Below are 23099 nucleotides of genomic sequence, written 5' to 3'. Positions count from 1 at the left end.
TACGACAGGAAAGTTCAGAAACTGTTGCAAACATCAGCATGTTGTGAGCTGACAATACGAGAGGGAGATGTTTATTGTAAACACAAATACTGCTCTCCCTCTTAAAAAACTTTTGATTCTGTTGCCTTTTTCTTTTTATAACAGGTTACATGTCAGCTAAAAAAAAAAAGAAGAATGAAATAAAGTAAAATAAAAAAGCCCTCAGAGGTTTCGTTTGCTCCGAGGGCTAGAACATGTGTGTAAATGCTTCATCAATCCTGTTGTGCTAATTATGATATTAACCTGCAAACGTGCACGGCAGCACAGAGAAAACATAGTTTGGTCTTTTGCGTTTTGAGAGTGAAAAAATGAGGACAGTAAAAGTGTTGTGCGATTGGTCACAAGTCAAAAGAGTTCAAACAGGTACAGGTTATAAAAAAAACATCTAATGCAACTTTAATGGGCTTTTTTTTCATTAAGTATTTCATTAAAAACAACAAAAATCAATAATAAACATAGACAGAATGGAGAATGGGGTCAGATCCACAGCACCACAGGTTGGGCTGAGGTACAGAGGGGTCACAGAGGGAAAAGACTTAAAGTCATTCGTCCATCACTGCTGCTCCCGCGATGAAGACTTATCTCCTCCTCCTCTCATCTCTCTCTCTGTTCCGGTCTCTGTTCTCTTTATTCCTCTCTTTGTCCCTCTCCCTATCCCTCTCCCTTTCTCTCTCCCGCTGCTTCTCACGCTCCCTCTCCCTCTCTGCCTCATTCTCTCTCTCCCTCGCTCGCTCCCTCTCTCTCTCCCTCCCTCTGTCTCTCTCTCTCTCCCGTCCGTCATCTCTTTGCCTGTCCGTTTTTCGTCTCCTCTCCTCCACCGCCGCCGCCTCCTCCTCTTCCGATCTGTCGTCTCGTCTGCTCCGCCGGGTGCCGTCGCGTTCACGCCCCTCCGGGTCACGTGCACGCCCCCTGTCGTCTTTCTTCGCCCGCTTCTCGCTGTCACTGTCCTCATCTTTGTCTGCTCCGCGTCCAGCTCGCTTCTTGTCTGAAGATTTCTTCTTCTTGTCCTTCTCTCTCGTTTTATTCCTCTCCTCATCACTTTGTCCTTTCCTCTTCTTCTTCTTCCTGTGTTTAGAGTCCGAGTCTGGAGGACAAAAAGTAGAGAGAGAAAAAACAAATCACACGTTGTCTTTTCTGAAGCAGCAGCTCACATCACTGAAAAACTGAAAAACAGACATTCAACAAATATGTGTTTAATAAAACAGAAGGAGACACTCCTGACTACGTTGTTTTATAACAGGAATATTATATTAATGTTACAATATTAAACCTCCCAACTACTGCAGCACTGCTGTGAGCTAGAATAACAAACTGATAACAACACAATGTGCCTGCGTATAAAAGTGAAATAAAACATTGTGATTTTCTGAAAGTAAATCTTTAGGTTTCAGTAAGGTGTACCTGAGCTGCTCGAGGAGTCTGACGAGTCTGAATCTGACTCGCTGGATGAGTCGGAGGAGGAGGAATCTGATGAAGAAGAAGACGAGGACGATGTCGAGGAGGAGTCCGATGATTCGACTTCCTGGTTCTGAGTCATGATCATCTTTGGCGCATTTTTCAAATGTTCCCTCAACTCATCACTAGGAGAGAAAACGATGTGGGAGAAATGTGAGAGTTCAGTGTTTCTGTGTGAACGTAAACTGCTACATTCATCATCCAATGACATTTTAGATGCAGCGAGCGTCCCACACTTTGAGGCCAGCAGAATTTAACAGAATAAACAACCATTATTTATTGCATATATTAGGAAAGCACTTTACAGTGCAGTTTATTCCAAACATAACACAGTTAAGCTAAACGTTTTCTGATTCTGTCTGTAAAAAAATGTGACAGCCGTGTTTCTGTGTTTATGCTGTTTCTTGAAGTGCGGCCCTTACGTGAGTCCTCCCAGTCCAATAGAAGTGAAGAAGTTGATGGCGAAGCGAGTGTTTCTGGGATTATCACGAGGAAAGAGACCTTCAAAGAACGGCTGCAGGGTCCTGTAACACACGCAGAGGTCATGATTTATTGTTACGTCCTACTTCATTTATGGGCTCTTTAATTATCACTAGGAGCAACAGTAGCCAAATAAGAGCAAGAAATCACATTTTTCTAATTACGTTTCCTTAAATTTGATTTACTACCTCACTCGACTATATCATTAACATTTAAATGTTTTCTGAGTAAAAACTTTGGCTGCCTCTGCAGCAGCTTTAGTAAAGTACAGTTTGAGTGTTGTGCGTGGCTGTGGTGGGACTGTGGGTTTTCGTACTGGTCTTTCAGCCGCTGGTTAAGTTTTGGCAGACCCATGTAGGCACAGAGCTCTTGGAATAGGATCTTTACAAAGATCCTGCTGGACGACGTTGTGGTGTCCTCACTCATCTTGATGCACTCCAACACCTGTGTGAGACACATTCAAAAGTCAGAGAGACGGTCTAACCAGACTGGAATGAGTTTCATGGTCACGCTGGGGAGGATCTTTCTTTGTGTCCTTACACTCCACGGCACAGAATCTGTGTAGAGCAGGTGAGCGAACAGTCGGGCAACGTTCCTCAGTTTGTTGGTCTCCAGTCGGTGAATCGTGTCATACTGCTCCGAAAATATCGCCTCGAAACTCTCCATGTACTCCTTCTTCAAGAGACAGAACCTCTATACACACACACACACAAACACACACACAGTTAACAGATAGAAGCAGTGCTTCGCATCAAAATCAGGTTGAATGCTCTCTTTAGTTAAATTAATTATAGTGAAACTTAAGATAACAATAAGAAAAAAGATCTGAGGTAAACATGATACATGACCAATAAACATAAAAAGCTTGAGCACTTCCTTTTAGTTGTTCTTTTCTTTTAAAAAGTGCACAACAAGATTTATATGCAGCTCAGTGAAATGGTCACATTCATCGCGCAGAGAATAGAAATACCTAACAAATATCTATGAAGGGAAGATGGAAAACAACCGACTCTTTAAAGCAGGTTTCCCTAAAGCACCACTGTTCTCACGATTGTGGAGACGAAGAGTGTGTGTGTGTGTCTGCGTGTGTGTCTCACCCCAGCCAGCAGGCCAAAAAACTTCTCGTAGGTCCTCTGCTGAGCGCAGCAGTCCAGGATCATGTTGCACAGCTCCTTCTGTTCATACAAACACAACACTTTCATTAACTACAGTCAAACTACAGCAGTCACATCAACTTTCAGGCTGCGGCCAAGCTGTCAGTGGTCCTATTAGGAGTTAATTTAACATTTGTACACTTTTGATAATGTAGTCAGAAGGTCTCTGTGCACTCTGATGTTTCTCCGCACTGTTTCAGAGACACAGAGGAGACACATCTAAAGATAACATCCGTCAATAACAACTCGTTACATTACTGTAAGTTTTTTATTGCTGGATGATTTTCGTTAGTAAAATTTTGTTTAGTTTCATCTGCCACCACTTTTCCAGCGTGCTCTTAGGCAGTGTAGATATTTTTTATGCCTTTTTATTTTTTTACTTTTTCTCTCCTCTGTCTCACCAGAACAGCACCTCCTCTTTGTTCCAGACTTCCCGTCATACAAATTACACACAGCTTTCCTCTCCTGATTAACAAAACACACACTTTAGCAGTGTGAAATGGTGCAGTGTCTCTCTCCATGTAGCATCAGAGCTTGTGAGTGAGTGGGGTTAGGCTGTCATGCTGCATTTAAGCCATTGTAAGGGAACAAAGGCTTATTTATAGGGTTTCAAAAATTACGTTTACCTCCTCCTATAGTGGTTCTTACACCTGTATGGCCTGCTAGTAATGCAGTTCTAGAGACTGCCCTACTAACCCACCACAAATGGATGTAAACAACACAGACCAGCTGAGAATTATCATCTGGGTTTTTGTTCAGATCAATTTACAAATGATGCCTTTAGACTTCTAATTCTGCCATGAAAGCTGTGAAATTGAATGGAAATATGTTTTTTTTTCTTCAACTCAGTCAGTGCTTAATATCTCGGTTAGTTTAGGTCCAGACTTATATTCCATCAGCAGCTCAGTCACGTTTCACCTTCACCTTACTCTGGATATGAGATCGAACATTTCAGCCTGCATGCCAAAAATATACTTTTGGTGGAAAGGGGAGCAAACCACATTTGTCAAGTTTCAAAGTATTAACATTCTTAGGCTGGTAGGCTGACTGAAAATAAAAATCTTTAACACTGGACCAAAAGCAGCCAAACAAAAGGTAATTTTTCAACCTTTGGACTGTATACCATCTACAGTATGTTAACTACCATCAAAAGCTCCTTGATGCTATCAGGTTCAATCTCATGTCCAGCCTTTTACTATTTAAACAATAAAAGACAAGAATGCTGCCTAAGATACAAGTATATAAACTAATTCATAACACTACTACTGGCTCTGCAGCACAGTACACATAAATACACTGTCATCACTTTCATTACATGACTAACAGAACGAGACGCTGCTTTTTCAGTCTCTTACAGGTATCGACCACCAAAACACTGGTTGTGACAGTGATACAAACAACCACACACACAGCTGATTGTCCTCTGTAAGAGTTTCTCACCACATCCACACACAGCTGACCTGCACCTGTCACCCTATGAAACCTACTACACGTAATTATCAGCTCAACCTCCATTACAGGAACACAAAAACAGTTACAGTGGTCCCTCGTTTATCAGTGGTCCCTCGAGTTGCGTTCCAAAATTAACCCGCGATAGGTGAAATCCACGAAGTAGCCAACTTAATTTTTTTACAATTATTATAGATGTTTTAAGGCTGTAAAACCCCTCACTACACACATTAAACAGTTTTCTCAGACAGGCATGAACATTTTCACACTTTTCTCTCTTATTTAAACACTCTCAAAGTTCAAACCCTCATAGAAAAAAACGGTCCAGTATTATAGAAAGAAACCCGCGGTTGCCTCTGACGGTGCAAAACGTTTCGTCGACATTGTTGTGTTTGTTGGGGAGAGTCACACAGCTAGCAATCAAAGATTTATATAAATATGACAAGCTGAACACATTCTGTACAGTACAGGAGACACGGCACGAGATTGATTGACAATGGTCTACAGCCAATCAGGACGCAGAACACAATATGCTGTCAACCCCCCCCAAAAAAACAGCATGTAAAATTGCACACAAAAAAAAAAAATCTGCAAAACAGCGAGGCTGCGAAGGTGAGCCGTGCTATAGCGAGGGACCACTGTACCTAGAGCTGGGCGATATAAGATTTTTTCATATCACGATATGTTTTTTTCATTTCAGGCGATAACGATATATATCACGATATAAGCCAAATAACTATATTTGTAAGATTTAAATGTGCCGTTGCTCACAAGTAAAATGTGAAATAATCAGCAGCTTGTCTTGATTTAAATATTTATTTCCCATAATAAGTTCAACAGGGTAGATGTACTTAAGGAACATGAGACTTCAGTTTCAGATAAATAAAGGCAAATATTGCAAACTACACAAAAGGCAGCCGCTAAAGCGTTTAAGTTTCAAAATAGAACAAACAAAACAAACTACTAAATTGTCAATTCCACTTAGAAACAAAATATTAATTCTAAAAATAAATCTTAGTTTGTTTTACAGAAGAACAGACTAAATTGACTAACTTTTGTCAATATCAAATAAACTGAGAACTAAAAGGAAATTCTCAATCTCTCCTTGTTGTAAAGCTTAGCTTTTCAAACAGTGACTTTAGTCTGACAAAAGCCGAATGACGAATTAGCGCTTTCAGTCAGAGATTGAGCATGCACCGGTTTATTGTATTTCCAGACTTGCTTTCGGCAGAATTTACAGTGCGTGCTACTCTGTTTTTTGTCAGACTTGAAATAGCCGAAATACCTTCACACTACGGAACTTCTATGGCCCTTCCGTTTGACAATCTCTCCGGCATTGGAACCAGCATCTGTTTTCTCTTCGGTAACCTTCGGTCACGCTCGGTTGATTTTTCTGTAGTCGGCACACTCATTACCTCCATTACCCGGGTGGCACGGCGGCTAGCTGCTTCCCAAACAAATACACATGTGCGGCTTGGAACTTGTGCTGTACGTAACAAGTCACGTTACGTGACGCTGCGGCTGTGATTGGTTCGGCTCTGCGCTACTTAATTTGGATTAGCTGTTCTTCTTCTTTTTTTTTTAAGAGGACAAGAGAGATGCAGCCTATCGCAATAGCTTAATTTTTCTATCGAGAAAAAGTTATTTCGCAATACATATCGTTATCGTTCTATCGCCCAGCTCTAACTGTACCCCACGGTTTCAGCTGAATTCTCATTTTTGATGGCTAGCTGAGTGTTCAACAGCTAGCCATCAAAGGATGCACGCCAAGTTTTCACCCAAACCTCAGTATCACGATAGTTTTAGATTAATCCTCTGTGGAGAAACTCACAGCGATGAAACTTTACAATTGTGCGTTTTCAGTGTAAGTCTGTTTGTGGACTCACCGTCTGGCTTTCCGGGAAATCCATCTTAATCAGTTTGTGAGCACACTCCTCAAAGTCCAAGCTGCAAAAACAAACAATCTATTAATCAATCAAACAATCGATCACAGGTGTACAATTGTGAGCTCATGCTGGTGTGTTTCTGTTTGTGTCGTTTAATCAATCGGCTTCACTTTTTCATCCTGTTGTCCAAGCTTGTGAACCGTTCTTCAGTGAAACCATGGTAACGAGGTTGCTCATACACAGGTTTGTATAGCTGTCTTTGTGAGCGCACTCTGTGGCCTAATACATTTTCGAGCACTAAACTCTTAACTCAACCAGCCTTGAACAGGCTTTTTGAAGGGAGGATTAGTCAGAGTCCTCCCTCCTAAGGTTTCAAATTCAAACAGGTCCTCAGAAAGACACACGCACACACACGCACACACACGCACAGCCTTAATTATCAGTCCAACTCAATCAAATATAGTGGGAGCTGTAAATAACTGCCAACACCCGCAGAGAAAACCAAGTCACTCACTGTATGAATGTGTATTTTTAGGAGTGTGTTCCACTGTGTTTGTGTGTGTGTACCTGGACTGAATAGCGAGGTAGATGGTTCTTCTGAAAGCAACCAGGTTGACTTCTGTCTTATCAAAGATGGTGACTTTCTCGTCTTAGAGGGAGACAAACACAAAGGTTATCTTTAAAAAGGAGCTGATTGGATGTGTTAAATGTGTTAAAATCAGAACAGGAAAAATGTTTAAAAATCAAAATAGTTAAATGTAAACACAATCAGTTCTTAATGAAATGTCACCTGAGTAATTATCGTTCATTAGTGCAATATAGGATTTACATGAACCAATGATGCAAGTAATCTAGTTTAATTGGGGTCACACAGCATGCACTTCACTTTTAATAATACTCAAACTTAGTAATTACTTGCTTACTACTTGTCTTGATGTAACGGTATTAGTTACATCAAAGATGCCACTAAAAGTGAGTCAGTGACTCATGTTAAAATGCCCACATTCACACATGAAAACAACATATTTACAGTGTGGTACAATAACGGTTCATATATAGTTTACGTATTATTTTTGTAACTCATACATTTGGATAAAGTCCAGGCTAAAAATTTGTGGTCTGGTTCTTCAGTTTGATAGTCAGCTGCAGTTTGCTCTCCTTTAACAACTTTTGCTAATCGGAGCTGAAATTAATTTAACCAAATTAACTAGCAGGTATTTCTGTCTGTGTAACACCCATACAGTTTATGGATGAAGCTTGCTAAACAATCTGGCTACCATTAGCACACTCTTGTTTAGATATAGTCACTCCTGGGCAGGAAAAAAAACGACAGCATAGCAGTGCCTAAAATGCTCATTGACTCATGATGTTATGTTTTTAAATGCTTTACTGTCCGTTCTCCTGTAGCTGCTGTACTCAGAACTATATTTAGTTCTAATGCTTTTAGTGTAATGCAGTCACAGGAAAAAAATGTATATAAAAAAAAATTTACTCAGCTGCTTTTACTGGCAGCTAATTGTTTTAAATATTCCAAGAGGTAATGAGCCATTCGATGAAAGTCTGGAGGCAAAAGACTCCAAACAAATTTCTCAGCAAGCTGGCCAACTCCTTTTACAGAGCTCTGCTGTGTTTGGAGAAAAAACCCTTAAAAGTGAAAATAATCTGGACTGTCCAAGGCATGACAGCTAATTGGAAATTACAGAAAGATCCTCAGTACAACAGTTCTGTTAGCTGGTTGCACTAAAGCTGAATCTGGGCTGAACATCAAGCAATATTGCCCTAGATATTTGTCTTTGCTTACAGCCCTGGAGTCAGAATCTCCCTCCATTTTAAAGCTTATAAATTATATTTCTGAAAATGTTAAAGTAATTTATTATGGAACAGACTTGGGGGTTATTTCATGATACCATCTTTCAAAAAAGTCTTTAGTCTAACTATTTATTATTTGTGATGTTTAAAATAAATATCACTGTGTTATTTTGTCAGATATCAATACAACTGTTTTCACAGGCCAAGTGTTTAAAAAAACAATCAAAAAAAGCAGACTGACTCTTTTAGGCAAGAAAGCCTCAGCAGATTAATGTATTTGTCTCACCATCTCCTTCCTCTTCATTCTCATCTTCATCATCATCGTCGTCATCATCACTGCCATCTCCCTCCTCCCCTGAATCGCTGCTACCCTCATCCAGGATATCTGAAATGATGCACCATCAAACTTTGGTTAAGCTGTAAATGAGCAGACAGGTGATTGGACAGTTCAGAGTGTGATGATTTCTTACCTCTTTTAAGAGTTTTATATTTCTCCTCATTCTCCAGGAAGTCTGGATCCAACTTAAATACATCTAAGTGAACAAACACACAAAGACTGTGTAAACATTTCTGAAAAGTCACATGACTCCTCCCTCCCTGCCACTCTCCCTCAGGTCTTACTGAGGATGTCCTCGGGGTTGTATTCGTCATCTAGCGGCAGCATGTGAGTGAACTGGTCATCCTCATCCACCAGATCCAGGCCTTCTGGGATTACTGGATGATCTTTGAAACCATCTTTCCTGATAGCAAACATCACCTCTATCATGTACTGGACCCTTTTGTCAATGGTCGACTCGTGGAGGACATTCCTAAGACGCTCAAATATGGCTGAAAAGAGAAACAGGGAGAATGTGCATAAACTTTCTGAATTCTGAAATTCAGAAAAATTAATTCTCACAAGTATTTCAAGAGAAAAGAGATGACAACGTGAAGAGAAATAAAGTCTCTTAGCAGTTAATACTGTTGTAATGAAGCAAGAAAACTCCACTTTTTTGTGTGAAATCACAAAGGCAAAAGTAAATTCTCCAGTTTCAGGAGCTCAGACCAAACAATGTTTGAAATGGCTGCAATTAAAAGTTTTAACTTGTTATCATTTGTTGTTCTAATTAAAGAGCTCAGCCTACACCATCATCTCCCACCGTGAAGAAAGAGACAGTTATAAAGCTGCTTCAGCGTACCGTTGATTCCTCGAGGGGACACTTCGGTCAGCTTGAGACCACATTCCTTCAAGAAGGAAATGGCGACCTCCACACTGTCATCAGTTGGACGCTCGAGCAGCAGAGTGAGCATCTCCAGACACAAAACCTCGTGGGCCTGAAGGCGAGTGACATCAGAGCAGAAAGCGACAGAAAAAGCACGCACCCAATTAGAATCTGGACGTCAGTGCTCGAGCCCTCGGTCAGTATTTAACTTTGAAATCGGGACCTACCACGTTCTGGTTGATGAGATGAGCCACGAACTTCGACGCGGTCAGGCACTGTTGCTAGAAAACAAAATGCAGATTTTAATGCATGACTACTGCTGATAATTACTCAAACACATTTAATATCAGTGTCATAAAAAAAAGACATTTCTGCCTGCATTTGTTACAGACAATTTAATTTTGTACAGATTGTTCAAGCCTTCAAGAGATCATACTTAAATTATCCACAGCAGGTAGAAACACACTCTGGACTGTGTTCAGAAGCTTCCAGTACTGCCAGTTATTTCTCTTATTTAGATCCAGTTTCTTTTTTATCTCAGTAATTTGGACACATGCGGCATCAGTCTGCTCAAATTGGAACATTTCCACCTCTGTCACTTGAGAAAGGACTTTTAGATTCAGACTGATTCTCATTCAACACCTATTCTCAAATGAATAAATAGAAAAGGAGGCCTATTTTTAGCCTCTTACTCCAGTAATATGCAAAAACAATCATAAATAGTAGAATATGCAAAGTCCAACTGATGAAGGTCAAACAGACATTTGAACTGCCTCATGTCCCAGCATAACACACATGCTCACAGCACTTGCTGTTTGTTATAATACTGTAGACAGAAGTTTCCAAAGTAATCAATTTTAGTCATAAATATGCAAATGAATGCAGCAAGGTGCTCTAATATCTAATCAGATCATCTCCTCCACATGCAGCATCTGTGATTTATATATGATATGCTATTCATGAGTCACTGTGTTTAGCAGTGGCAAGATATAAAAAGTTATATTTTTAATACCAGAATGACAGGTGCATCATTTGGAGGCATCTTATTCTTTGTCTTTATGAGAAGAATCACATGAAGGTGACTGTTAGGTGTTATTAATGTTTTGTTTTCTGCTGCAATTTTCCTAAAGTCACCGTCCTTCAAAACACAAAAGCGAGCCTTTGGAAGTGAAACAGGGTCACTTCCTTCATCCAACCTCAGTAAGTTTCTAAAGTGCTGCAGTGTGTATTGGTCAGATGAACTTGTTTACTAGTCCTGGACTTCAATGTTCAGTTGTTATACGTATCTGGGCGTCTACGTGTGACAGTAACACTTCACCATCACTGTTTGTGCATCCACTAATCAACAGAGACAGACAGATGGGTACCTTGAGGTTGCGGCGGTAGCTTCTCCTGAAAGTCAGGATGAGACGTTTAAGGATCAGCTCTCCGATCTGAGGGAACTTGGAGTTGATGATGGCAACGACAGCAGCGTAGACATGAGTGAAAATAGGAGAGGCCGTCTGAGCCTGCAGTATCGAGCGAGCCAGCAGTCCCCTGACAGGCAAAGAAGCAGTTACAGGGAGAGCGTCAGTCACGAAGGTCTTTTTTCACTCTCTTTAATCAGTCACACTGATCTGGAAACCTAAAGCTAATAAAGTGTTTGATGTCTGTGCAAAAATGACAGGCCTCTGCTGCACAAAGCCTTACCGTAAAATTTACACGAATGAATGCATTTTCACTCTCATCTGACAGATACAACAAACCCCATTTGACTTCAAAGGTCATTGAAAATCTAACACTGACGTCTCATTGGTGTGTGTGTGTGTGTGTTCACCTTCCCCTGACGATATTTTCCTGCAGCAGCTCCTGGATGATGTTGATAATGTTGGATACGTTGACTTTGTTGATAAGACCGTTGATGGACTTCTTTAGAGCTTCCCAGCTCATCCTCTGATAGGCCAGGCTGTACAACGGACAGGGTGTCATCAATTACATGCAGTTTTTTAAATAAACAGCTTTTTTTTTTTTAAACTGCAGTTTTACTGCAGGTACATTTGTAATGAATGCAACTGATCTGATTTGTTTTACTACTGTCTGTTATGCAGTTAGGTGCAGGAACAGTTTATAGTTTGGCATGGTGATGTGTCCAAGTATCACAACGGAATAAAAAGAAAAAAAAGTGTTTGAACACTTCTAGTGTAACAAATATAAACATTTCAAAACATTCACACCTGGACCTGGACTACAGCTTCCAGTGACACTTTCTAATCTTAATGTATAGGATTAAAGTACTGAAATGCTCTCTTACCTGCTCTTGTCAGTGATTTGCTGCTGCATCAAGCGCAGCTTAGCGGGAGGAATGTAAGCGCCTCCAGTCCTCGTCAGGATTGGATCAAGCTCCTCCTTTTTCTTTTTGACTGGCGGCTCATCGGCCGCAGCTGGTTCCCTGTCAGCCAGAGGGGAAGTGGAGCGACCCCGCCTCCTGTGATCTGAATCAGCCTCTCGATTGGCTCGTCGGTCAAAACGGCCATCTCTGTCATCGCGCCGATCATCATAACGATCCCTGCAGCAAAGAAGAAACAAAGGAGCAGGTTACTTATTTCAGTAACACTTTTCCTTAAAAGAAAAAACTCTCAGGTCTGAATATGACTTGATTAATCCAGAGAAACCAAATCATATCAACACTGTTATGCTGAATTGGATTTTTAAAGTTTTCGTTTTAGCAGGATTTATAAAAGTTGCCAAGCAGCTGGGAATCTAATGTCTAATAGGGCTGTGCGATATGACCAAAATCTCATATCCAGATATAAGACATCTATTGTCCCGATAACGATATAAATCACAAAAATTTAACATTTTCTGTTAATTCTGTGAATCTCGGGCAGCTCAACTTGCGTGAAGTGTTTCCAGCTGGGCGTCGTGTACCTGGAGTCGAGTGTTTTAACCAATGCATGAAACGATGCATTTTTAGACATAAGTTGTAACGACCGCCGTTTTCTTTGTGAGTATTTATTACACGGCGTGCTGCGGGGAAAAGCCTGTTCTAACGTTTGAGTCTAAGGTTTATTTTTTAGCACCTAACGGCTCTTTTTTGCTTCTCATCCTTAAACTCTCTGCATACTCTTTCACGTGATTCAGTTTATTTTGAAAAGTCTCAACAGGATCTTGAGCTTTATTGTGAAAGGTTTATGTGGAAAATAAACAAGCGGACACGCGATGGTTTTACCATCGTTGTTGCTAACGACAACGCATAAATACAGAAGCTTGTCCGTCCGTAGTGTGGTTATATTAAATATAAGAGAAAGAGAGAACTTTAAGAAATTTATATAACCACTACAGTGACCATCAAAACCATGAAAAAAATATTGCCGTAAACTTTATTTTGTGACACCACGAAACAAACGATAGCGTAAAATGAAACGATATATCGTCATCCGATATATATTGTTATATCAAACAGCCCTAATATCTAATACTTTTTTATATATATCCAGTAAGGGTCCTAAGGCTAGACCCCCTATGCTAAGCGAGCCTACCGCAGACATGAGCGAGACAGATCAATATGAAGGCATGCCGGCTCGGACGTCGCCCGGATCAACAAGGTCCGCGTCAGGTGTTGAGGAACCAGGGCACCCTGACGACAAGTGGGCTACTGGAACAAGAAGGCATCGGTGGGCAAGAGACGAAAACAGGGCGTTGTTGGAATGCTACTACGCAAGTAACCCTGGCGGAAGGGGTTACATGAATAGGATGAGGGACCTATGGATTCTTCGATACCCAACATCCACAATGACGGCGAAACAACTAGTAGCTCAGTGTTCCAACATTCGAAAGAAGGGACTGCTCTCACAGCTAGAGATTGACGAGGTACAACATAAATGCTATGGCAAGGAGGAGTCAGGACGCCAGGTCAGGGGGGAGATATCATCACCCCCACCCGAGATTGGGTACATAGCCCCAAGTGCGATAGAAGAAGGATCGTTGAGTGCGAGAGGAACTGACCTGAAAAATAGGATCATGGCCAAGCTTGAAACCTGGATCCCCCGTAGCCGGTTACCAAGATTACGTGAAGTACCCTCAGAAGGTCTGCTAGATGATGTTAATGCAGCACTACGGATGATACCTACAACCACGATTACCGACACTAACAAGCTGATCTACACTACGGCAGCAATGATCAGTGAGATGCTTGGCTACAAGTTGAACAGCCACAAGGGGCAGTACCCTCCATGGAGAAGGAGGCTAGAGGGCAAGATCAAAGTAGCACGGAGGGAGGTTAGCCAACTAACGGAGTTGCAGAAAGGCGCGACAAAGAAGGTGCATAAGAAACACAGCAAGCTGTCCATACCTGAGGCCTTGGAAACTGCCAAGCAAAGACTCACAGCCTTGGCCAGCCGCTTGAGGAGGTACACCAGAGAGATAGAAGGCAGGAGAATAAACCAGCTGTTCTCCACAGAACCAGCAAAGGTGTACTCTCAGTGGCAAGGGAACAATAAGAGAACAGCACCACCAAGGCTGGAGACGGAGCAATACTGGAAGAGCATATGGGAGAAGGACGCAACCCATAACAGCAATGCTCAGTGGCTAGTGGATCTGAGGGCAGACCACAGCAACCTCCCTGAACAGGGTCCAGTAACCATCACAGTGGCAGACATCCAAGAAAGGGTCTCCAGTATGAAGAGTTGGACAGCACCAGGGCCCGACATGGTTCACGCCTACTGGCTGAAGAAGCTGACTGCACTCCACGAGCGTCTGGCAGCACAAATGAACCAGCTGCTAGTTAACGAGAGACACCCGGAATGGCTAACCGAAGGTCGGACGGTCCTGATCCCCAAGGACCCCAAGAAGGGACCGGTCCCATCCAACTACCGACCAATAACCTGCCTCAGTACTACATGGAAGCTCCTGTCAGGCATCATATCGGCTAAGATGAACAGGCACATGGGTCAATACATGAGCGGGGCACAGAAAGGGATTGGCAAGAATACCAGAGGTGCAAAACACCAGCTACTGGTAGACAGAACAGTCAGCTGAGACTGCAAGACCAGACTGACCAACCTGTGCACAGCCTGGATTGATTACAAGAAGGCCTATGACTCAATGCCCCACAGCTGGATACTGGAATGCCTAGAATTGTACAAGATCAACAGGACCCTAAGAGCCTTCATCAGGAACTCAATGGGAATGTGGCGTACAACACTAGAGGCCAACTCCAAGCCCATAGCACAAGTCACCATCAAGTGCGGGATCTACCAAGGAGATGCTCTGTCCCCACTGCTGTTCTGCATAGGCCTGAACCCCCTCAGTGAGATCATTAACAAGACTGGCTACGGATACCGACTACGGTGGCTGAGCGGTTGTCAGCCACCTCCTGTACATGGATGACATCAAGCTGTATGCCAAGAGTGAACGAGACATCGATTCACTGATACACACTACCAGGCTATACAGCAATGACATTGGAATGTCGTTCGGACTGGAGAAGTGTAGTCGGATGGTAACAAAGAGAGGGAAGGTAGTCAGAACTGAGGGGATTGAACTACCAGAAGGCAACATTGCAGACATAGAGGACAGTTACAAGTACCTGGGGATCCCGCAGGCGAATGGGAACCATGAAGAGGCCGCTAGGAAAGCTGCAACCACCAAGTACCTGCAGAGGGTCAGGCAAGTCCTGAGGAGTCAGCTGAACGGTAAGAACAAGATCCGGGCCATCAACACCTACGCCCTGCCCGTGATCAGGTACCCTGCTGGGGTAATAGGCTGGCCAAAGGAGGAGATAGAAGCCACTGACATAAAGACAAGAAAGCTCCTTACCATGCATGGAGGGTTTCACCCCAAGTCCAGCACCCTGAGGCTGTACGCTAAGCGGAAGGAAGGGGGCCGGGGACTGGTGAGTGTCAGCACCACAGTCCAGGATGAGACAAGAAACATCCACGAATACATCACGAAGATGGCCCCAACTGACAGCGTGCTCAGTGAATACCTTAGGCAGCAGAAACCCAAGAAAGAGGAGGAAGGCGAGGAACCATCATGGAAGGACAGGCCCCTGCATGGTATGTACCACCGGCAGATAGAGGAGGTGGCTGATATCCAGAAATCCTACCAGTGGCTGGACAAAGCTGGACTGAAAGACAGCACAGAGGCACTAATCATGGCAGCACAAGAACAAGCTCTGAGTACAAGATCCATAGAGGCTGGGGTCTATCACACCAGGCAAGACCCCAGGTGCACGCTGTGTAAAGATGCCCCAGACACAATCCAGCACATAACAGCAGGGTGCAAGATGCTAGCAGGCAAGGCATACATGGAACGCCATAACCAAGTGGCCGGCATAGTGTACAGGAACATCTGTGCCGAGTATAACCTGGAAGTCCCGAGGTCAAAATGGGAGATGCCCCCAAGGGTGATGGAGAATGACCGAGCTAAGATCCTGTGGGACTTCCAGATACAGACGGACAAAATGGTGGTGGCTAACCAACCGGACATAGTGGTGGTAGACAAACAGAAGAAGACGGCTGTAGTGATCGATGTAGCGGTTCCGAATGACAGCAATATCAGGAAGAAGGAACACGAGAAGCTGGAGAAATACCAAGGGCTCAGAGAAGAGCTCGAGAGGATGTGGAGGGTGAAGGTGACGGTGATCCCCGTGGTAATCGGAGCACTAGGTGCGGTGACTCCCAAGCTAGGCGAGTGGCTCCAGCAGATCCCGGGAACAACATCGGAGATCTCTGTCCAGAAGAGCGCAGTCCTGGGAACAGCTAAGATACTGCGCAGGACCCTCAAGCTCCCAGGCCTCTGGTAGAGGACCCGAGCTTGAAGGATAAACCGCCCGCAGGGGCGAGATGGGTGTATAGGAAGGCGAGGAACCATCATGGAAGGACAGGCCCCTGCACGGTATGTACCACCGGCAGATAGAGGAGGTGGCTGATATTTAGAAATCCTACCAGTGGCTGGACAAAGCTGGACTGAAAGACAGCACAGAGGCACTAATCATGGCAGCACAAGAACAAGCTCTGAGTACAAGATCCATAGAGGCTGGGGTCTATCACACCAGGCAAGACCCCAGGTGCACGCTGTGTAAAGATGCCCCAGACACAATCCAGCACATAACAGCAGGGTGCAAGATGCTAGCAGGCAAGGCATACATGGAACGCCATAACCAAGTGGCCGGCATAGTGTACAGGAACGTCTGTGCCGAGTATAACCTGGAAGTCCCGAGGTCAAAATGGGAGATGCCCCCAAGGGTGATGGAGAATGACCGAGCTAAGATCCTGTGGGACTTCCAGGTACAGACGGACAAAATGGTGGTGGCTAACCAACCGGACATAGTGGTGGTAGACAAACAGAAGAAGACGGCTGTAGTGATCGATGTAGCGGTTCCGAATGACAGCAATATCAGGAAGAAGGAACACGAGAAGCTGGAGAAATACCAAGGGCTCAGAGAAGAGCTCGAGAGGATGTGGAGGGTGAAGGTAACGGTGATCCCCGTGGTAATCGGAGCACTAGGTGCGGTGACTCCCAAGCTAGGCGAGTGGCTCCAGCAGATCCCGGGAACAACATCGGAGATCTCTGTCCAGAAGAGCGCAGTCCTGGGAACAGCTAAGATACTGAGCAGGACCCTCAAGCTCCCAGGCCTCTGGTAGAGGACCCGAGCTTGAAGGATAAACCGCCCGCAGGGGCGAGATGGGTGGTTTTTATATATATATATATATATATATATATATATATATATATATACATATATATATCATATTTCTGTTGAGTGAAATCTTTCTGAAACTTGCGAAACTGAAACTTGTTAACCCATATGGACTAAGGGCCACATCGGTGCTAAAATGAACACAAGCCAATTACAAAAGCTGCCTTTACCGTGCATAACGTCTTCTGTCATAACGGTCCCTGTCCCTCTCCCTGGATCGGGATCTGTCACGTCCTCTTGACCTCGACCTCTCTCTTCCTCTGGATCTCGACCTGTCCTGTCCTCTGGATCTTGATCTTGATCTCGCCCTCCCTCTAGATGTAGATCTGTCCTTTTCCCTGGATCTGGATCTGTTTCTGTCTCTTTCTCTGGATCTATTTTTCTCTCTGGATCTGGATCTGTCCGTATCCCTGGATCTGGACCGATCTTCTTCCTTGGACCTGGATCTGTCTTGCTCTTTGGATCTTGATCTTGATCTCTGGAACAACAAATAATCACAGTGACAGCATTATTTTTTTTAAGTTTTCATGTGTTAAAATGATTTGGAACAATCTGAATGCAAGAAGGATTTGGACAACACGGAGAACACCAGAGCAGCACAAAACCAAGCTGTCATTTTTAAAAGTTTGAGTTCAGCTGAAAAAGAGAGACAACCCAGCAATGTGAAGTCGGTCTGCCTCAGGTCCTGCATCAAGTAAAAGCCTGTATGCACCTGGGGAGCTTGTGTCTAAGTTGACAGTAATGGAAACAAAGTCCTCTTTGATTTGTGATTCTGTCAGTCAACAAGTTAAATCTTTATTCAGTGTCTTCTTCACTGGGTGCACTCATAAATCAGGCCAGCTGACATTAAACATACTACTGTGTCTTACATCAGTGCCTCAAGCTTAAACTGGGTCCTGTTCTCATGGTAACCATCTCTTCAGACCAAGCAGTTTTTCACACCAGCTGTCCAGAACTGCAGCCTGAATAATCTACTGTGCAACGTGCAGACTAATGCACAGCCACATTTTCAAATGCAACATAATAGAGCTGGGCGATAAAACGATAACGATATGTATTGCGAAATAACTTTTTCTCGATAGAAAAATTTAACTATTGCGATAGACCTCATCTCTCTCTTGCTCTCTTAAAAAAAAGAAAAGAACAGCCAATCCAAATTAAGAAGCGCAGAGCCGAACCAATCACAGCCGCAGCGTCATGTCACGTGACTTGTTACGTACAGCACAAGTGCCAAGCCGCACATGTGTATTATTATTATTATTAGTAGTAGTAGTAGTATTTCGTAGTGATGTGTCGGTCGCGAACGAAATGGCTCTTAGAGCCGGATCTTTGACGTGAACGACGCGAGCCGGCTCCTTATCGCGACCCGTGGGGTTTTTTTTTTTTCTTTCTTTCTCTCACCCTCTCTCTCGCACTTTTTTTCCGCTTCACTCCGCACACGAGCCTTGCGCTTTGCGCTGGGAAGAGGGGGGAGGGGCGGTAGTTACACTCGCAGTAGCACAGGAACAGAGCAGGAGGGAGAGAGAGAGAGAAAGAGAGCCAGGGACAACAACCTCACATTAGAAAGGTATAGTAATCATCCACAACTATTTTCAGTTGCGGATGATAAAGGATTCAGAAAGTTCAGAAAGCTATACAACAAGGAGAGATTGAAAATTTCCTTTTAGTTCTCAGTTTATTTGATATTGACAAAAGTTAGTCAATTTTGTCTGTTCTTCTGTAAAACAAACTGAGATTTATTTTTAGAATTAAAATTTTGTTTCTAAGTGGAATTGACAATTTAGTAGTCTGTTTTGTTTGTTCTATTTTGAAACTTAAACGCTTTAGCGGCTGCCTTTTGTGTAGTTTGCAATATTTGCCTTTATTTATCTGAAAAAGTCTGATGTTCCTTAAGTACATCTACCCTGTTGAACTTATTATGGGAAATAAATAGTAAAATCAAGACAAGCTGCTGATTATTTCACATTTTACTTGTGAGCAACGGCACATTTAAATCTTACAAATATAGTTATTTGGCTTATATCGTGATATATATCGTTATCGCCTGAAATGAAAAAAACATATCGTGATATGAAAAAATCTTATATCGCCCAGCTCTACAACATAATCATGTCTTAAAAGCACAACATGAAAAAAAACTAAGTAAATAAGCCTCTTCTTCAGGTACTTTATTCAAAACTATTCTGACATTCAAGATCACTTTTAGGCAAGAACAGTAACAAAATGCTTCAGTTCCCATTTCCACACAAAAATACATCAACTGAATAAATACTATCAGTTCCTGAACTCTTCTTTGGACAGTTTCTAAAACATAACATGGATCACTAAACTCCATTTACCAAAGCATCTGACTGCATTAACTTTTTAAGATTTTGGTGTTTCTGAATTTCTTGTTTTGGCTGGATCATTTTTATTACTGCCGTGAATCTCAACTATTGTTTGGTATAGTTGGGGGAAATCAACTTACTTACTCCACCTACTACTAATGGCATTTCTCACTCCAAACTCAACATTTTTGATTGATGAGGAATTATAATATACAATATATATATTTATAAATATTTAAAAAAGGCTTTCAGCATATGTTTCACCCTCTGTAACTGTCTGAAAGCATCTGATTCTTCCATTTCTACCGTAGTAGTCTGTACATTATGAAATGTGACAGACTAGTAAAAGCCACATTTCTTACTTTGATCTGAGCCACGCTGCTTCGAATCTTTCTCAGCGCTGATGAATGATGTTCATCCTCATCACTGCTGCTGGTGCTGTCTGAACTGCTTGAGGATGGGCTCCTGGAGGGCCTGCGGTCCACAGGACTTGGCTGAGGGGACCGTTGCTCATTGGGGCTTCTTTCAACTGAGCCAGCCTGCTGGGGTCTGCCCGATGCTGGACTAGACTCATTCTCTGAAGGTCCTGCAAAGAGAAAAACAGATCAAGAGCAGTATTAGTATATCCATTCAATATATCCTTCTTCTTCCACTTACCCAATTTAGGGATACTGTGGGGCAGAAGGCAGGGTAGACATCGAACAGGTCACCAGTCTCTCACAAGGCTAACCGGAGACTTATGCTTTGGACTATGACTATTCAATAGCTACGTCATAACCGCAAACTTTGCAAAACTTGTTAACCCATATGCCTGGTGGCCACGTAGGTGAAGGACACTCAAACAACTAAACAAATAAAATGGACACCAGCTAACCACAAAAACGCACATCTATCTGTTACCATTCATACCATGCACCCTACAGCGCAACCTAATTACATGTTGCACCAATAGATTCTTCTCATGCATTTCAGGCTACTTTTTCACTGCAGTTTTTGAATTTATCAGTCAGAGAATAACAATCATCATTTCAACATAACAGATAATAATTATAGCATCAATATAAGGACTCAAAAATATCAGCAAATTCCTGAGGGGAAATTGCCAAAACTATTAAAATGGACGTGTGGGAATGTACAAAGAAGATAAAAAACTTGAGACAAATATATTTGCCTTTAAAAAAAACTGACCACTACAAAACTGGAGGGAAAAGGTCCGTGCATTTTATTTGTTTCTATCAACTGGTACTGAATGAAAAACATGTACACACACCCACACATTAATTTAGACATAATGTAGCAGCACAAACACAACACGTAAATTATGTCATTAGCTCTACAAAGATTCACCGCAGAAATCTAAATCAGGCCTAACAGGTGGAAGTACACCAGAGTTCCCTGCAAGGGGTACAGAGAAAATATGCAGAAAGACCCAGCTGCTAGATTCAAACCCAGGACCTTCTTGCTGTGAGGTGACAGCTAACGATTGCAGCACCGTATTGCTCAAGTATAACGGATGGAGATTAAAGCGACTCTTATTATAAGAACATTAAGTGTAGGGTTCACAGCAACATTTACTCACCACTGTTTACTCTCTGTGTAGGACTGGGACTTCGACTTCTGTCTGCAGAGTCCATACCTGGAAGGGAGGAAAAAAGACAACTAAGACATTCACTTTGATAGGAAAAATGCAGGTTTTAATTAAAGAAACATTTTTTTCCTACAAACCCCGTTACATTAGGAAAAAAAACATGTTAATGAGTTAATAAGATTTAATGAGACTTTCTGACATAGTTCTCTGACACGATCCACGTATTTCTACGAAGGACTCGGTTTACAGACTTGTTGATCTGACATTAGTCTGCTCCAGATAAACTTTACATTAAATCACCAATACTCAATGCAGAACAAAGGATACATTTACTGTTTATTAACCGTTTTGTGAGTGATTAACGATAAAATAAGAGGGACGATGACTTCCTGGTAATGTTTAATCGCCGTACTGAGAGTCAAAAATTTTCATTGCCATCGGACGGAAGAGGTAACAATATGATAACTGGGCATCTCCTGAGGTAAATATTACCAAATGAACAAGTTTGTACGTCTTAATAGCCGATTAAACACATTTTGGGAAGGTTCTTGAAACAGCAACACCACGCGTTACTAAAACGTCTTTTCAAATCAACTCCTCAGTTTTATCGCCATGTGTGTTAAGCTGAGCTAAAGTTAGCTTGTGTGCTAATGCTGTCTCGGCTACTGCGATCTAAGCTTCTCGCTACTATTTGCTGTCACTAAAACCTTTAAGATTTTATTTCCTTAGCACTTTGACAGAAGGTCTGTCCAGCTAAATTGCTTTGTTTGGGTTTTAATGTCCTTACCATACAATTTCCCGGCTTTCCTTAAATCACTATCGTTCGTCTGGCGGAAAACTTCCTATAATAACCAACATTACTTCCGGGTGACAGATCGCTTCCGGATTTCACAATAAACGCAGCTTGTGAAGTTTGGTTTACTGTTTTTGTTGTTGTTATTTTTCTTTTCCAGTTTAACTTTGTTTCAGGATTTAACATTTATAAATAAAGTTGTAACACAAAAAATAAAGTGTATGGAAAAGGGAATATTTAGCTTCAAAACAAAGCTTTATTTATCTAAATAAATCTAAATATCTAAATAAATAAATAAATCTTAGTTTATTTACTTAATCACTCAAAGTTTAGAGTTGCATATGTGAAAATTTTCACTTAGCATCCTGAAATCTTTACTTACTTCTGAGTGTCTTGAAGTTTTGGGTTGCTGAGCAAGTGGGAATTTTCAAAATTTCCAGATACCATACACAAAATTTATTTGACTTATCAACCCAAAGGTTTGACTTATATATGTTTTTAAAAAAAATGTATTTGGGTTGTTTTTTTGTTTTTTTTTAATTTGTTTTGTTTTTACATGAATACCTTATTTGTTAAATCTTTGAACATAGAGAGGCACAGAAAGACTTTCAGCTGTATGGGAGGACATGTTAAATCACTGTTTAGTTTTTTAGAACAGTTATGGAAGAACATTCAGGAAAACTAATGTTGTCATATGGTTTACTATATCATAATACCAAGTGTGTAGTAATGTGAAGTTCTGTGAGTAAGACCCATTTCCATTAGTAATACTTCTTTTTTGTGTGTGTAGGTCTAAAGGTAGGAAAAGTACGGGCCAGTTGCTTGAAAACAAGACAACAACTGTAAACAGTTGACTTTTTTCTCAGAATTCTGGAAAAGAAGAAGAAGAAAAAAAGACGCACGCACTTTTTTTCCCCAGTGGTCCTAATCCTATTAAATAAATATTTTAAACCTTATGTTTAAAATATTTGAATGAAGTTTATATTCTCCAGCACTGCAGGCCTTCAGACATCAAAACGATTTGAGCCTAAACGGAGGGAATAATAACACATAAAATACAACCCTGTTGGTGTATCCATCACTCTATTGCATACAGAGATGAAAGAGGAAAAAACACCTAGTTTCTGAGTTATTTATAGCAGTGTGCTGGGGTTTAAAAGGCCCCCGACGATGTTGTAGTCTCCGCGGTACTTCAGCATCTAGCTAGCACTACTAAAGAGGAGCATAAAAGGAGTA

General features: G+C 42.0%; 1 protein-coding gene across 1 annotated transcript; it reads right to left on the bottom strand.

Annotated features, from left to right (window-relative positions):
* Positions 1–409: 409 nt before the first annotated feature.
* On the bottom strand, positions 410–21944 carry cwc22 (CWC22 spliceosome associated protein homolog). Its single transcript, XM_063498886.1, has 20 exons — positions 21858–21944; positions 21062–21118; positions 19845–20068; positions 17326–17633; positions 11765–12019; positions 11291–11419; positions 10842–11010; positions 9702–9755; positions 9451–9586; positions 8894–9100; positions 8743–8805; positions 8559–8657; positions 7031–7112; positions 6464–6524; positions 3072–3149; positions 2515–2667; positions 2291–2418; positions 1917–2018; positions 1441–1619; positions 410–1123 (listed from the first exon to the last, which is right to left on the bottom strand). The coding sequence occupies exons 2-20, from the start codon at positions 21114–21116 to the stop codon at positions 618–620; spliced, it is 2988 nt and encodes a 995-aa protein (XP_063354956.1). The 5' UTR covers positions 21117–21118; positions 21858–21944; the 3' UTR covers positions 410–617.
* Between the last annotated feature and the right edge of the window lie 1155 nt (positions 21945–23099).

The sequence above is a fragment of the Pelmatolapia mariae genome, linkage group LG16_19, assembly GCF_036321145.2.
Source record: "Pelmatolapia mariae isolate MD_Pm_ZW linkage group LG16_19, Pm_UMD_F_2, whole genome shotgun sequence".
NCBI lineage: Eukaryota > Metazoa > Chordata > Actinopteri > Cichliformes > Cichlidae > Pelmatolapia > Pelmatolapia mariae.
The sequence above is the reverse complement of the archived record's forward strand: the minus strand, read 5'-3'. Positions and strand labels throughout refer to the sequence as shown.